The following is an 18411-nucleotide window of genomic DNA, read 5'->3' on the forward strand; positions in this document are numbered from 1 at the left end:
TTTATAAACCCAAACAATATATAATGATGGCAGGGTAGGAAGTTTCATCTTTCCTGTTAACCATTCAGAAAATGCAGGAGCACATGCAAGATTACGAAGGGAAACGTGAGCATGTTGCAATCACACATCAGTGCACAGTTGCCTCAATCCTGCATTTCATGAAGTATGGGGTATCACAGGTTATTTAGAGATGTCCGAGACCAAAAGATATAGACTGACAGTCACTTACAGATCTTGCTGCAGCTCTTTTAAATGGTTACTTTCTCAGAGTCTTGACAGTGTTCCAGTGTTGGAGGTTACTGTCCCCTGTGAGCATTCCCAGACCATTTCAGCACAAAGCCAGTCAAGCAGTGCAAGCCATTACTGAGTATAATTTAAACTAATGGATCTGACCTTTCTCTGAAGATGTCTAAGTCATTCATATGAGTACTGCACGGCTCAGTTGTGACAACTGTAGTCACTAGCCATGCAGTGATAACTTCCTTCATCTCTTTCAGCTCCTTCCAAACTGTCTTCCACCTGGCCTTTGCATGGCACTTATTTGCCCTCTTTTCCAAATTACAGTGATAACATTAACACTTTTTCAAAGGTAGAACCCCCTAAAATAAAGACAAAGGCTTCCATTTTGAGTGGGTATGTAGGTAGCTACGGAGGGAGAGATACAAAGATGATTTTAAGGTATTGTTCTACTTTCCTGCTGCTTTGCCTCCTACACTGCTAGAAGCAGTCCACAGGCACCAAAGATAAATCTTCAGGAGGCCAGTGAATCAGAGTGAGGATGGTTTCCCTCATGCTGTCTTCCAGGATTGAGGTCAAAAACTTATTCACAGGTGGTAAAATACTGACTAGACCAGCTACAGTAGTCCTTGAAGTGGTCAATTCTGTTTTATTTTGACAGACTTTGACTCAAAATAAGAGGGGTTAAGTTTAATTTCAATCTGTCAAATACTCAACTAAAAAAGTCCTTAAAATACATAGTTAATGACAAATGCATACCTCAAGTCCTAAGATCCAGTTAAAAATATCAACAAGAGAAAATTATATCATAATTATTTTACTAAATTATTGTTCAAGTTTCATTAACTATTTTCTAACAGACAGTCCCAATGTTTCAACAGGGAAATTTCAATAGGAATGGAACAAAAAAGATTTTTCACAATGATGCCATTTACATGTATTTACAGACATACCATAGTGAGAAATATACCAAATTCTCTGTCCATGTCAACAACATCACCATCAGTGAAAGTGAACTTAAGTTTCTTCTTTTTCTTACACTGAAGTACAATATATATCTGCTGAGCTGCCACTGATAAAACTGGGAGTTCAATGCGGTTAAATTCATCAAAGCAACCCCACGCACCCGACTGAGCTAAACCTGAGAAAAGCAGAAAAGCAAAAAGAGAAATATTCTCTTAAAATAGCAGATCAAACAAGAGTAATTTATATACAAAATAGAACATGTTCTATACAATTTAGTGTAATGTGAGAAGATCAGGGAACATGAACAAAAATAAAATGAGAAGTAAAAACTCAAAATAAGGGCTGTGCATTAAGGACACTCAGAAAAAGTATCACCCTTTGAAAGATACATAAACTTCTTTACAAAGAATCCTAGACTTCTACAGCAACCATTAGGCAGAAACTGTTAATTAATACTGTATATAGTACCATGTAGTAGCACAAATGTGCATATAGCATGGAAACTCATCTATGCAGGGGATGAAGTTGTCAAAGATGAGCTTGAGCAACACCCACCTAAATGAAAAGCACAAAACCAAATAGAGACCACTGCATTTCTGACAGAAGCATTGTAGCATTTTATAACAATTCATAGGTTAAAAATTACTGGAGATTAACATCTTACTGCTCAAGATAGAGGAAAGAATCTGATTTTACACTTAGAATTGTCACTTGGAACAGACCATGGTGTTCTGGACAGACAGCAGTACCCCACAAATATCATGAAATTAATGGCTTTTGGGAGATTCAAGTATTCCTTCTTCTCTATCATGCTAACAGGATTGAAATAGGAGAGTCTACAGTGGCAGCCTTCCAGAGCAGTAGAGGGAAAGCTACATAATCCCCTGCCCTTTCACACCCATTTCACAAGAGACAAAGGCTAGTAAGTCTATGCAGGAGCTTCATGGACGCTCCCTTCCCAAAGACCACCCCTCCCTTCCCAAAGACCACACTGGACTAGTATTTCCAATTGCCTGCACCCATCCCTAGAACTGTTCAGAAGTGGAGTTTAATTCACTCCCCTGAGTGGTGGAGCTCAGCTTTGCTTAGGCAGTTTGAAGGCAGTACTAAATGCAGAAATAGGGCACATGTCCAAGAAAAGGCATTTGTGTTTGCAATGTTGAATAACCATGCCCAGAGCTCCCCTGAATCCCCATACTTTATATGGCAATGCCTATAGCACCGGTAAAATATATCTATGGGTGTAATGTTGATTCCTTAAGAGCTTTAGATAGTTCAAGAGAAAGTATTCAAAAATCAATAACAATACTATGAAGACATATTCTTTTATTTTGTCTTGTTTTCTTTTGATTTTTTTCTTTCTCTTGCCTTTGCTCAGCCTGTTCTTCTCATAATATGCTACTTCCTGTCCCTCTACGTTTCCTTGTCTGATCTTCTCTTTCCCTTTAAGATGTTGCCCCAAGTGCCCTTAATGCCACTTTTATGTTTCTTTCCTGACATGCCTTTTTATGGTTTTTCATGTCCATTAACCAATTATTTTAATAATGTTGCATCAATTGGTCTTTTTTACCCATGCAATTTTGGAAGAAAAGAACTAGAGTTTAACCAGGTCAAAATCACTGGTGGTACAACCAAAATTGGCTTCTTAAGGCTTGATTCAGTCAGGGCAATACTGCAGATCCCCCATGAAAATTATCTCAATTCCATATGTAACCTTTCCCTAAACAGCGTCTAATTAATTTGTATGATATTATAAGGAAAAAAGATACTCCAAAGGAAAAGAATCTAAAGAGGATGAAAAGTTACATGGACTTAATTAAAAAAATTAAAAGCAAGTGGAATATTTATAATTACCACAATGCCATAATGATACAAAGATTGACGTAATTCCATAGAAAGTCACCAAATTTAAAATATTAAATACCCAATCCTACCAATCCTACTGTCTTTGTCATTTGAAAACAAATGAAGAACATTCCTTGACTTCATTGGTGTGGCACCAAGTCCTTTAACTGATGTTCCTCTCCTTTTGTGAGGAATATTTGGGGCCTGGATGCCCTCAACAGCCCTTCCTGAGGCTTCTATCCAGACTCTGTCTTCCAGTCCAAGAGTTCCATTGTAACTCAGGCAGGTCAGAACTGTACTGTGTACAGGGCTGTGCACAGTCCCATCTCCTCTTATCCTGAATTGCTGAATGAACTTCCCGGAGGAGCCCACAGCTCCACAGGGTTACCCCCAGTTCTGCCTCCTGCTGGTTCTGACTAAACTTCCCAGAGAAATCCTGAATCCAGCTGGTCATTTCACATTATCTGATGTCACTGGACTGCTGATGGGAACAAGCTGCCAACAGCCTGCCCTGCATAGGCACTGTGGGACTGTGCCCTGCTGAGTGAAGTCCCTGCCCCTGCCTCTGTGCTGATCACTCTGAGCTCCTGGTTCATCTGCCCTCATGGAGCTGCCCCATTCTTGCTGCTCCCTGATAAAAAACTTATTGCAGAGATTTTTCAAATTCATTTGTCCCCTTTTTTAACATGTGCTATATGACCCCTAGGATCCATCCTAAAAAGAAACTCAAAAAAATCGGTTTTTTCTGCTTTGTTTATTAAACATAAATATCTACTCTTTGGGGTGAACAAGGAAAATCTCTAAAGCTGGAGAGTTTTTAACTAAGAAACTTAGTTCTGTATAATATTGTCTCTTACGGTCTGTATCTTAAAGGTTTTTGAAAGTAATTTCTCTATAGAATAGTGAGGTTCAGTTCTGACCAAATAATTTTTTCTTCGGGAAAGGAAAAAAAATTCACTTGTTCTGTAATGCCACCTGCTGCATGGAGTTAGGAAGCCTCATTCTCAGACAAAACCAATATCCCACAGCTTTGAATAAACTCAGTTCTTGCAAAATTATTTCATTCTGTTGGTGTTGAAAAAGGAAAGAAAATACACATCTATGCTAAAAACACACACACAACCAAAGGCACAGCAAGCAAACTCTCAGCTGCAAAACAGCTCAGAGATAATGTAATTTTGTCATATTGTGAATTAAATTCTGTCCCCATGCTGAACATATGATGGTTATCAAATACAGAAATGGAGTAAAAGCAGAAAACAAATTACAGGACTAAAGAAAACAAATTAGGACTAAAGAGATCCTTAATTATATCTAAAAAAAAAAAAGGCAATGCCCCTGTGCCAATCAGTACAGACATCCTACAAACCTGGTACTCAAACAATGAAAGAATCTCACAGAATAGCTATTAGCCCCCAGACTATAAAATGCTTATCTGCAATGTAGAGCCATGTCTCCTTCCATGTATTTTTCCACATTTTTTCCCCAGATTTTACACAGGAGTAGAGCTATAGTGATATAATTCAATGGAAATATCACTGAAACAAAGCTCTATCTAGCCAAAGCACAACCCAGAAGCAGCAAACTAAAAAGTAATCATTGGTCCTAAAAGAATTTACAGAATGCCAGGCTTGTGTGTTCACCTTCTGAATTAAGATAGATATAAAATCTTACATTAAATATTGCATTAAATACCAAATCACAAAAAGTTACTTCAGGTAAGACTGGACTTGCTTGACTGTAACTATAGAAAAGAGAACCAAAGCAAACACAACTTTTATACCCATCCACAGGCAACCACAGACAAAAGGTTTTCTGAAGGGTATCCAGGAACAGGGATCAAGTATCCCTGGTTTGCTATTCATGGGCAATTTCAACACTGAATTTGATATATGGGAAAACTTGAAAATTCATCTTCCCACTTGCATCCCTGGTACTCTCTCAAGTTACCTCTGGTCCAGTTCAGGTGACAAGTTGTATCTGAATCTACATTATGGTTCAAATTTGAAAAACAAAACCATCAAAGATCAAAGTCTAGGCCTTGAACATATCAACTAGATCATCTGTCTATGAATTTCTTGAGCCACACAGAAAAACAAAGCAGATAGAAACAGGGAAACAGAAAGATCAAACCTCAGCTCTGACTCAACCAGAAGAGCTTCAAATCACAATTGTATAGTATACAATATATGCTATATTAGTTATCTTATCTTTTTCTATTTCTTTTTTCTAAACTTCTTGTCTTTACAGAAGTCTGGAAACATGCCTGCAGACAGGACACCACCGCCTCTCCATGCCTCTTTTCTCCTCACTGCTAAACCTGCTAATATCTGATGACTTGACACACAGCACCAGATAAAGTGAAAAGTTTGGGTGTGGAAACTCTGGTGAGGGAGCACCAAGCCTGTAACAGATGTGGAATTCTGAAAAATTTCCCATTGTGAGCACTGAAATATGTAATGTACTAATGAGAACTTTCTTATCAGTCTGCATGAAAGTGCTTCTACAGCTGAGAAGAACTATCCTTTTTTTCCATTGAAGACCTCATGTGCAGTAAAGAATCTTTATCTGAACTCACTTTGCCCTTTATATGAAATCAAAAAGAGCTCATTTCCTTCCCTAACTTCAGTATATCCACTCTTCAAGAAATTGCAGATATTTTAAAGACATAAAAAAGGTGATTGCAAGCCAGTCCCTTGCAAGTAGTGACACTAAGTCCAAAACAACTGACTTCAAATGCCCCTTCACAAATGAAAGCATCAATGACTTATGTAAGAGCAGAATCTTACTTTTACTGCCAGACACACAACAGCCATATGAATGCTGAAAAACCCACACTATTCAGGCTTTATTCAGCTGAATCTATTACCTAATTCTCAGGCAAATTCTCAGAGAAGCAAGCTATGACCCCACTTGCAAATTTACTGAAGTAAGCAGTCACAGGCATCATGGTTGCTTGAGCAGCAATTAGATGAGTTCTATAAATATTTTTTCCTAGCTCATATTGAACACCAGCATGCCATTAAATGAGGCAGCCAGAGAAGGACACATTACACAGTATGACTTTGCTTCTGAAGCATATGATGACAATACTACATGGAAAATGGTTATCTTATAGAAAAACAAGAGAAAAAGAAAACTGAGCCCTAAAACTCAACTTGTGCTTTTAGACATAGAAATTGTGTCCAGTTTTAATAAAAGAAAGCAACGACAAGCTGCAATGGTCACTACTGCCTCAATCTGAAATGGGAAAGGATAAGTTACCAAAGTGCTCAGGATAAGAAGACAGAAAAAAGCAAGGATACAAAACTAGGTGTCTGAACTGACACAAGTCACAAACAGTTTAATACAAAGAAGTGAAATCACCATGGAGCCAGGAAAAGAGGCACTTACATAAAGAGATACAAATATTCTCACAAAAGGAGCAGAGCAGAAGACAACAGTTTGGTGACATCAAAGACGAACCCACTGCAAGCAGGAACAAAGGCTCACATCTCCCTTACAGACTGATGATTGCAGGTATAGCAGAAACCCAGCAGATGACTGTGCTTGTCATTATGAGCATACTCAGATATACCAAGCCTCTTCTGTCTAATAACAATGAGCAAAATAAACAACACTAAAGGTCTGCACACATGATAAGAGATGTGCAAGAAAAGCTTGGCCCAAATCTGTGGGGTTACAAGAGGTGCTTTGAGAAACTTGTGACCTTAACTGAAGGTATTCACATGCATAGATGGTTCAGTTTCTAGCTCAGAAATGTTCCTCTGCTTAAAAAATCATGGCCAGCTTCACTGGCTTCTTAATTGAAATGAAATATTATCCCCAGATCATATTTTAGCCTTCACGAGGTAACACAACAGTGAAAATTTTGTTTATGATGCCTTGTGTTATAGTTAAAAACCCACCACTCACAGAAAATGGTGGTGGTCTGTGGTCTGTCAGTCCATATATAAATGCAGCTATATACAATAAAATAGACCATTATGAAAGAATTTGGAATCACGGATCACTGTTTGCAAAACTAAATTCAAAATTTTGCTAATCATGAAGAGTTATCAGAGTTTGACCATGGTGTCATTTTCCTGGCTTCAAAAGAGTCCTGTAGTTAAATAAGACACTGCGACACTTTGCATATTTCCCTGCCTTGCAAAACATCCTTGAGCTTCACATTTGATTGTCTTGTTTGACACAAAAATAGCAAATAATAAATACAAATCCTCTCCACTGGAAGGGGTAGGATAGAGGCATTAAAAAACACTCAAACAATAGAAAGGATTAAAAGGAAAAAAGAAAACATCGATGGGAAACATCATTGAAGAACATTCAAACAAAAAAGTACTGGAAAACATGCGGGAAGAAAGAAAGGAAAAATCAAATAAAATCAAATATCAGGTAAAGTTGATGAGTGCCTGGGAATAAGAGGAAACAGAGGTGAAAAATGCTCTCCAAATCATTGCCAACTCACTACACTGAAGGGGCAAAAACTTACAACTCTAAAAAGAATAAATAAAAGGTATTTTCTTACCTTTATAGATACGACCAAGTCCTCTGTAGTCCATTTGGTCTGAACAATTGAAAACCACAACATACTTTCCCAGGCATTTGCCCATGTCTTTAGTTGTCTCTGTTTTCCCTGTCCCAGCAGGTCCTGCTGGTGCACCACCCATACTCATGCCCAGGGCCTGTGCCAGAGTGATGTAACACCTAAAGACAGAACAAAGAGATCTGTGAATCTTTTCCTACCATTAATTACTTGAAATCCATCCATGCAACCACAACAGATGGATTATCCAGAGCTGGGGAAGGGGGCAGAAATGTATTTCCATGTGGTGAGTCCTCAGTCACCCCCTTGCACACTGTGAAGCTGAGTTACCAGACCAGTTTAGCTCTACCTGAAGAAAAGCACTCATCCAGCACAGCCATGACTGCAACAGCCCAGGAAATTCACAGGCCAATTCTAAATGCTGAATACCAAAATCCTGTAGTATTGTGATTTTCTCAGACTATCATACACCCTTTCTCCATTACAGCCTCATTCTGCAGCACCCAGAATGTCTGTCTTTTCCCCTCCCTCCATGTTCCCAGAGTACTCATGATGGGCTCTCTGATCTGGCAGCAGGGAGGCACAGAGGCCGGAAGCACCTCCTGCTCTTGACATTTCCATAGGAGCATGCCAAACCACAGCATTGCTGCCAGTCATGTGAAGCCTTTGAGTTCCAGGAGGGCAATGGATGAGAGCAAAGATTGCAATGAGCAATGGAGAAAGAGGAGGAATCTATGAGTCCTATGACCATCTTCTTCTTCAGCCTCCATCCTGGGTTGAGATCCTCAAGTTTAAGTCTCAGCCTTCTCAGATGGTGTGGAGGTTACTGAAGGGTGTAAGGAAACATGTTGTTCTAACCTCCAATGTTCCAAAATCACAGCAAACACATTTCAGCACTGTGAAACTCAATAGTTTTATGATATATGTGGGGAGATAAAATGGACATTGGAAAAAATCCCAAATGATAGCACCTAGTATGACTTAGGAAACCACAGAATAATCATTCTAATACAATAGCAGTAAGAATGCTTTTTCACCTTATTGCTCAGTGACCAGTTAAGAGGCCACCATTTAACACATAAAAAATACCACTCCTAACAATTCTGCTTCTGAAAACGAGGACAAGCTGAATACATAGCACAAGTTCTATGCAGACCTTTCACTTCATTTTTGGTGTATGCCATGACATGGACTGGGTCTGATATGATGTGTAGGAGCATTCAGTTTTAGTGCCATCATCTTAATGCAACGTACCACCAGCTGTGTCTGTATTTATCACATGCTTAGGGAATCTCTCTGAACATGAAATCATTAGCCAAACAGGACTTGACTCCAAGCTGATTAATGGAACAAAGACACCATTACCTGAAAATTTTCAGGAGATCAGACAATTCCATGCAGCAGTATTATAAATATTAAAATGGAAAATCCCACAAGGGGAATAAAATCTGTTGTTGTGCAACATTGCTTAGGCACATACATTTCCCATGCTAACATTAGGAAACATCTCTGCTTCAAATATCCTTTTAACATGTGACAGTGGGTAGCCTCCAATCCCTGCAGCTTTGTTTGGCTCTTCCAGGTTTGTCCAAAGAGAGACATGTCTGCTCTTTCTGTTGTTGTTATTAATATTACAGTTTAAACTCATTTAAAAGGCTTGTTTTATTCAATCACGTCATCTTGTGCTAATTTTCAATCTTGTGTGACACAGCACCTTGTATAATCGTAATATATCCTATGTCTAGTTCCAGTCCAGCTCCTGGCTCTGCACAGGACAAACCCAAAAACCACAGCACGTGCCTGAAAGCTTGGTCCAAGCACTTTTAAACTCTGGCAGGCTTGGTGCCAAAACCACTTCCCTGGCTGCATTTTAATTCAGTGAACAAATTTTGAATGACAACATTTTATTGATGCTGGCTCTCCTGGTGGGTAAAAATATTTTCAGTGCGTTAGTGCTGCCATAGCCACTAATCAACTGCATATGTACTGCTGCAAACAGACTTCTATCTAACACAGGAACAGTAGGGTGCATAACATAGAATTTGGGAGATGTGTGTTACTTATTAGAAGCCAGGTATCTACATGCAGAGGTTTGGCTCTCTTAAATAGCTCACAGGGAATAATTTTTCTTCAGAAATAGGCAAAAAATCTGAGTTTTCATTAATAAATAAAATCTAGTAGCACAAAGAATGCAAAGACAATTCCAACATTAACTCAAGATGGGGCTTTGAGCAAACTGGTCTAGTGGAAAATGTCCCAGTCCAAGGCAAGGGGGCTGGAACTAGATGATCTTTAAAGCCCCTTCCAATCCAAACCATTCGATAATTCTATAAATGACTGAATAGGCAAAATATTTTGACTTCGACATTTGTATCCACATATAAAAGAACAAGCTCTGGCATAGCAAATACATCTGCCTCTTGCCTAGCTGAAGCACCAATCAAGGACTATAGGAAAATAGGCATTTAATGAAGTTTATACTCTGCTGTATAACTAACACTCCAGCAATAAAAACTACTCCTTGTGATTGCCCTCAGAGTTTTCTGTATTTGTATTCCTGCAAGTCTCCATAGGCTTTGCTTAAAACCATACTGGAAGTAGCTATGCGATGCTCTGTCCTGAGTTACTGCTTTTTCCTACAGGTTGACTTCAAATTAATCACTTGCTGTAATTCCAAATTCTCATGCAACTACTTGCTTGTTGAAAGCAGCAATGTATTGGTATTTAGACTGACTTTGTTTTGGCTAGTGACATGTATGGTGTTCGGGCATGTTTATCTTGAGAACAAGTAAATTTTTTAATGCCCATCACAGCTCATGTAGCTCAAACAAACACTCAAATTCAACCTCTTTTCAATAGCTGAATATATAAGCACTGGCCTCTGCTGTTCACCAGCGATATTGCAGCATTGTAGAGCAACCTAAGTAATTCTGACTCATTAAAAGAACTAAGTCAAAGGAAGTATTAATAAATCTTAGCTCCAATACTACGCATTTCATTCCTTTTACAAATACCTGTCAGTTAAGGGAGTTATAACAAGCCTGTCTGTACAGCCTAAGTATTCATTGCAGTAGGTGAACTCTACATCAGTGATTTTGATAATGCATTTATCCAAGTCTTCAAGATAATAAAATCGAGACTGTTTTTGCCATTCAAAATCAGATGGAGATTTAATGTTCATACGGACCTATTATGGAAAAGAAAAATCATTAATACAGAAATGAATCAGTAACAAATTAAACTTAAATTCCATACAGAAAAAAAAAAGTCTACTTAATATAAATTCATGTCCTTGAAGAATGAGCATAGAATCTGTCAGGAGTCAAGACATCCGGAATTATCTTTTCAAACCTGTCTATGACATGCTCTGAACCTTCTGTCAACTTTGATTTTCCTCTGATTTGGGCACAGAGATTATGAATTGCGTCTTACAGAGATATTGAAAAACAGTCATGGAAAACATAAAAAATGAACAATACTGGCTGTCCTGCATGGTAACTACATCATTACTCACAGAAATACTAAATTGTGAACAGTATTTGAATATGTTGTATAGACGACTGAGTGCTTGTATATTCGGGTTGTATTTTCATTATGAACTTGATATACACATATTTAGATTTGTAGTAATTAACAGATTCATTATTATCGACAGTAGATCTCAAAACCACTGGCCTCTTACAGAAAATGTTGCCCTGGTTATTGGCCTTGCAAACACAGTGTAAGGTGAAGTGGAGGTTCTGGAATCTCAGCCACTTCCCTTTCCTTTATCTCAATCACTAAAGGATGTGTTTAGCAGAGAATAGAATAGAATGTTTTAAGAGAGAAGGCTATCATTACATATACCATTTAAAAACCCTTTCCCCAGTTGTGGACTTTTTCCTGACTTTTTATTTCGTATACAGGACCTACAAATTTAAACAATTTTCCATAATTTTATTATAATATGACATTAAATTAATTAGGCAAATAATTATGAAGATAAATTTAAAATTATAAGCAGAGGATAAAACACCATGCTTATCTTAGAAGCCAGTAGTTTTCTTTCTAGATTTCAGTACTTTTCTTTAATGTTTTCTATTTTCTTTACACATGCACTTAATTTTTATCTTCCTAACATATATGCATAAATTAAGCAATCAGTATTGAATTATTGGCCTTTGCATCATTCAAGTCCTTTGGAAGTCATTTTACTTCCATTTTTATAATTATGCTTTCATTATTCAACATACTCCTCTAAAGGAAACCTGATGCAACTCAATTATCAAAAAACCTAAAATACCTGTTATATCTATTGTTGCTATTCTCTTCAAATATATGAAGCCTCTCTGCTTTTACCTTTGAATAACCATTACCTTACATCAACACATAGGCTGGATCAGAAATCACAAGATTGACAGGAATACTAAAGGGAGGGTTTTTACATTTACATTTCAATCAAATAATGAATTAAATGTTCAAATTGAGAGGATCATTTAATTTAAGAAGTCAAACTCTTTTGCTCACGGTGAATTTGTGCATGATGAGTATGAACAAGCATTTAAAAACCTGAAATCTAAACCTATGAACACACCTATATAAAAATTCACCCTTCTCACTGCATCACATCTATATTAAATCAAACTAAATCTGATATGCTCTATCACAGCAGTAATGTCAGAGCTACTCAAAGAGAATAGATTCTAAGATTTGCTTATAATTTTTTATATATGCAAGACCTTCCATATAGGAAATCCCTTGATGGTTTTCCAAAACTTACCAAATCATCAAAGATATCCTTCTGGTGCACATGAATGGTGATTAACGTTTCATATTTTGTCCGCTCCATTCTTGTCAGATTGTGTGTTGCCATGTCAATCAAATCATTTAAAAGTTCCAAGAACTTCTGATTTGTTGTGTGCATTACCTTTTCCACAAGCAAGAATGATCAAATTAATACAAACACAATTTGTTCTTCCAATATTTAGAATTTTAATGTTTTTTAAAATTTAAAAATAGCCAGGGTTATAATGTCCATATTCTGCTTTGTATTTATTAGGCTTGGAATCCTAAATTTGGATTTGGAGGCTGCCTTCCATTTATGCAATCTTACCCAACAGAGTACAATAAGATTATGTCTTGGTGAACAGGTCACACTGTAAGATTTTATTCCAAGACTCTTGCTTCTTTTACTATACATTACATTTTCAGCTGACTGCATCCCTGCATATACTCAAAACCATCAATCAATGATTTTGGGTAGTGTATATCAGCTCAAGCTTTAGGGGGAAGAGGAACCTGAAGATCTGTCACATCCTTTAACCAGAGGAAGGGGGAAGCATACTGTAATTTTAGATGCTGACACTAAAATAATAATTTAATTTGTAGTACCAGATCTGTTACAAAATTCCACAAATACTGACTATACAATGCTGACTTATAGCATTGTATGACTAAATAGCATCTGCCTCTGCCAGTGATGTACACAACAGAAAGCACTGAGATTTAAGAAAGAGCAGCTCATTTATACCCCATTCCAAACGTGTGACAGAACAATCACACCAGCTTTCTGTAAATACGTGCAGAGCTGAAAACTCACCCAGTTTGCTGAGAAAAATTTGATAAAAACACAATTAAAACCAACAGAGAATTAAATAACCTCCCCAGCCCCCAAAAAACACATGCAGTTCAGCCCAAAAACCCACAAAATTTGTTTTCTTGTTAATGCAAAAGAACATTTATACCTAGTTATTCTACAAACAAGAGTGGACTAAAATCAGGTTTATGGTCTTTTAAAACTTTGAACAATGCAGAAAATGTAGCAGTACATGGTTTTCTCCATAGTCTATGCCCTTACTTTCATGCAGTATCAAAGTACAGCATGGAATTTGCCCTGCATTTACTTTTATGGTAGGATGATGTTACTCATTCTTTGTTCATTCTCACTGAGTATTCCTGATTAATGGTGGTTTGCAACCCTTTGGCTCACACCCCCTCCTTGTTCTTTCATAGATTCATTGTTAAGAATGACACCTTGGTTTTTAACAGCATCTTATCCATGTATTTAAGATTAAACCAACACCTCCTGAAACAGATTCTATTCTTCCCCTTCCCTAAATAAAAGAGCTTATCAACTGAAGGATGTAATACATTTGGATACAGTAGACCAATGTCCACAAAGCACAGTTACTTCCCCAAAGTTCAGGAGCTCTTATTTCTTTCCAAATTTGATTTTGTGAAAGTAGCATGATAAAATTCCCTGTTTTCCCAAACTAAGAAACTGTCTCTTCCTAAGATGCTTGCCCTAACAAAACAACAGAGAAAATCACGAGATTAGGAACAATTCTAAAGCACAAGCTGGGGGGATAATGAGGAGGTGTGACTCCTTAAGACATTTTTTATTATTCTGTTTTCCTGATACTTTATTTGTTATTCTGGGTAATTAACTAGTATTTTCTGCTTTTTCCTACATGTTACTTTTAAATTTTCACAATATGTACTGTTACAAACAATGCTTTTAATAAATCCCCAAAGACTCATTAAATACTACCTTTTTGTCTGTTTTGGTACTGTTCAGTGCCTTCTCTGCATCTCTGGTCCAGATAATTTGAATTCCCAGAAGCCCTATTTGTGCAGGAAACATTGCCTGAAAGTCATACATCTTAAATTCTGAATCGTTAATGGCCATTGACGCCTGTCTAATGATGGTGTGGATTGTTTTCCTAATCCCATTCAGCAGCTGACCTAACCAGAATTCCACATTGCCCTGAAATAAACAAGAAAGTACTTTCAGAGAATTATTTTATGAATAATTCACAAGAAGCAAGAGCTGTTATGTGACTTTTTTCCCAGTCCTTCGTACTCCCATTTCCATATTTGTTATTCTCTAATCTTTAAAAGATTCCTTTCCTCTTTCTGCTCCACTGCCCTTCTAGAGATATGTGATAGATTTGGCACTTCACAGCAGCACTGCTGAGAAAACAGGTAAAGCAATCGTTACAAACTGACACAAATGTTCTGTCCCTGCTACTCTTTGCTCTTGCTGTTCACATTGGGAGGTTTTCATTCAGCTAGTAAAATAATAACAAGATGCAATACCGTTGGCCTCTAAAACATAAATCTATTTTAAATCAAGTCATGAAAAACTGTAATATATACTTTCATTACCTGAGCTAAAACTGGTTCAATAATATTGACCTGTTCTCCTTCTTGAGATTCAAACAATAAAATCTGGTCGTAGTTTTTTTCATTAAATCCCACTCGGTTAACATTGTCAAACAAACTTAACAAATGTGCCTGCAATAGAATCCGAAAAAAAGCCTCCATAAAGTGATCTCATATAGCATTCTTACTTTGTCTTTAAATGCTGTATTACAATACTGTGTAAATCTTTCCATTAGTGAAAGAAATTCTCTCAAATAAAAAACAAAATCTGCCACGGTCTTCACTTAGTGATCTCGACCGTAAGAACACTCTTGCTTTACTATTTGTACCTGAATAGTGTGGGAATCAGATGCTTGACCAAGGATTTCCAGAAGAGCAGGGTCAGATACAAAAAAAAATCTTGGAAATATTAATCGCTTTTTTTCCAAATAGCCAGTCAGTGATTTCTGACAGATTTCCAACTGTTCCAGCAAATGTGGTAGCAGCTGTGCCAAAGTCTCATCTCCAACACAGCACTGCACAATGTTTGATGTTTCATGGGCTCTCTGCATAATTCTCTGCCACGATTTATCAATGTTCTGAAATCTTCTGGCTTCCTGAAGTACATGATACATGCATTAGCTTTTCCTCATGTTTGCCATATTCTAAAAATTAAGTAATTCTATCAGACAGGGTAACAGTTTAATACCTCCCTTGCTGTTAAAGTCTTCTTTGGAGGACTTATGTATGAATATTAGTAGTCATGCTTATTATTGACCAGAGATCAAATTGCAAGAGAAATAGTACAATAGGAATAGCTCTGGAAATATCTTACTTCATGTTGGGCACCAAAATTTTCTACATAAAAGGACTCCAACACACATGAGAAAGCTCAAAAAGCAGCTTTCTCAGAAATTATAGTCTTCCTAACAGCAATATGCAATGTCATGTAAGCTGCTAGTAGCAACACTTGATGAACAAAACCAGTATACACAGTCTGAAGCTGCCCCCCACTTGTACATTACAAGTGTAGGTGAAGACAAATTCTCAAAGCTGAAAAATAAATATTTTTATACACTGGCTATATTAACATTAAAAATTCTTTCTTCACCTACAACAAATGAAATGTTAATGGAATCATAAATTATCTAAGAGCTAGAAGAGATCTCAAAAGAAGATCCAAAGGAATTTGTCTGATATGAGGCAGGATCATACCCAAAATATCTCTCTGTCTTGTGTTTAGTGATGCTCAATGGAGATTTAGAAGCCTCTCGAGGCAATTTTTGATACTGGTGACTGTCTTCTAATATCTAAACTAAATCAGATACTGAAAACAAGACATGTTTTTCCTTCCTGTTGAGAAGAGCCCTTATATTTTAAAAAACTTATCACTTTTGCACTTCAGTTTTTCCTTTTCTTGAAGTCAAATAAGTCTAGTTTGTTGAATCTTTTCTTGTTCCTCATCCTTCCTTCATAGTTCCTCATTCTTGCACCCTCTTCTATGCTCTCTCAAATTTGTCAGTGTGTTTCTTTCACCAAAACCAGATACAATATTTTAGTTATTGGTTATTGATGTTTATGCATTCTACCCTTCTTCATTTTGCACACCAGCAAGCTAAAATACCTTTTTTGGTAATACTATCAGAGACAATGGCAAAAACCTATCTAAATATATGGCAACTACTGTTTTTCCTCTATCCACAAAGCTCTTTGCCCACCCTAAAAATAAATTAGATTTTTTTTCAATGTGTTTTGCTCCTAACAAATTCACATTGACTGAACATTATTCATCTTCTTGCTAATTTCCAGATGCTAACAGTTACTTGTTGCAGTATTCATTACTGCAGAAATTGCAATTAAAACCACTCCTCATTACTCTTCCACCAAGCTGTTCCTTTTCCTCCTTCATCAAAGACAATCACTACATTTGTTTTTTTCCAGAATATTGGTTCATGTATCTATCATCCTTGGAAGAAGTAGCTTTAGTACCATTTGTTCATCTGCACAAGCTGCTTATTGATTCTCTGATAAGCCCTAACAACATAAATATATCTCATGAACAACAACAAAAAAATTGTAGTTTAAGTAACAATTGAGAAAGCTTTATTTAGCTTGCAAAATTAATCTTAATTTGTGATATTGTAAGCTTTAATTATAAAATATGTATCCTGAAATAAATTCACATCTAATAATTTCCCAATAATGATGACTTTGTTTAGTTACACTGTTTGATCCAGTAAGACTGAACTGTGGTCTGTTAGTACTGTATGAAAACTCCTCATTAGGAGACACAACAAAAAGGATTATTTTTTTCTGCTACTTCTCTCCTGTTCAGATCATTCCTTAGCTCTTGTGCAGCTGCTACCTTGGAAGGTCATCACTGCCTTTTGAAGAGGTTGCAATGGTTCACACAGATTAGCACATGCACAGCTCCCAGGCCTGGCAGCATCTCTCTGTGGGACTTCATTAAACTGAGTCCTAGCAAGTACAGAATTGAAATGCAAAATCTGTCATTCTATTACAGATTATAGCCTATAAACATGTGCACAGAGGAAGAAAGGGATATTTGTACATATGGCAAAAGCAATAAATCAGTTTCGTGCCATTAAGTAGTTCTGAGCCCTGTACTAATTCACTAATATTGCACACTGACAGGAACATTTAAACTTGAATTACAAACAATTGTGTTCCTTTAGGTTTCACCAAGTTCTAAGCAATTTAACCAGACAGATCCTAGTTTGGCAAAGCTTCTCCTGAACTGCTCATGCACAGCCCACAAATCTTATGTGAGTTGGCACTGGCAAATAAACTCTGTGATGTGGCTTATCTCCTGGTATAACATATTACTATCATACATCAATATACCTGAGGTAGCTGTTTTGCAATGTCTCCACCAACAAACACAGCTTCAAGGTAAATCCAGAGGTTCTGTACAGTAATCCAGTTTTCAATTATCTCTGCAGTGTTGGTCAGCTTCTGAACCCATTGTTGTATAGTGGACTTAAATGGGGCATTATACCTGCATGAACATGAGTTAAAGGGAAGAAGAAGCTAAGATGGTAATTGTTCAGCTTGGGGGTGGATTAGATTTATACAATATGTATATTTATTAAGTTTTGTACCTGTTGCTCATCAGTGACCCCAGCATCATGAGGCTATCTTCCATCAAAGCTATTTTCTCTGATATATCTGATCCTTTCAGAAGAAGTTCTCCTCGAGCTTTGAATTGACCAAAACTGAAAGTATGAGTACTCCAGTCACTGATGATGTGATTCAATTTTGCTTCAATATCCTTTTCTTTGACAGCACTGATGCAGATATCCTGTGTAAAATTAAAATAGTAATTTACATTCATCTAAGGCTATTATAAAGCACACTTATAAAGACTATTAAAATGTATTGGTTTGATCCAGATCTCAGTGTAAGTTCAGGCTAATGAAAATATACATTTAAACACCTTGAAGTTATTATATTTCAAACAAGATTATATTCTAGTACTACTTGTAACAGGTACATTAAATGGGCTATACTGCATCTTCACTACTGCTAGCATCTTACACACACAAAATTCACTGAGTCATTGAATCTGCAGGAAGATTTTTTTCTCTCTGTATGTATTAATATTTGAAATCAAATAAACTGACAGAAGAGTTTAAAGATAATAAATACTGCCAATCAAAACCAATAAATATTCC

At 36.9% G+C, this 18411-nt stretch overlaps 1 protein-coding gene across 1 annotated transcript in view; it reads right to left on the reverse strand.

The window, feature by feature from the left end:
• Positions 1-18411, reverse strand: part of LOC129118032 (dynein axonemal heavy chain 5-like) — a 148188-nt gene that overhangs the window by 90590 nt on the left and 39187 nt on the right. Inside the window, exons 35-43 of the mRNA XM_054629186.2 lie at positions 17839-18038; positions 17582-17735; positions 15067-15333; positions 14741-14869; positions 14124-14339; positions 12354-12500; positions 10609-10781; positions 7577-7755; positions 1191-1378 (exon numbers count right to left, since the gene is read on the reverse strand). Of these exons, the coding sequence (XP_054485161.2) occupies positions 1191-1378; positions 7577-7755; positions 10609-10781; positions 12354-12500; positions 14124-14339; positions 14741-14869; positions 15067-15333; positions 17582-17735; positions 17839-18038 (1653 nt within the window). The remainder of the gene's footprint in view (positions 1-1190; positions 1379-7576; positions 7756-10608; positions 10782-12353; positions 12501-14123; positions 14340-14740; positions 14870-15066; positions 15334-17581; positions 17736-17838; positions 18039-18411) is intronic.

This window comes from Agelaius phoeniceus, chromosome 1 (assembly GCF_051311805.1).
Source record: "Agelaius phoeniceus isolate bAgePho1 chromosome 1, bAgePho1.hap1, whole genome shotgun sequence".
Taxonomy (NCBI): domain Eukaryota; kingdom Metazoa; phylum Chordata; class Aves; order Passeriformes; family Icteridae; genus Agelaius; species Agelaius phoeniceus.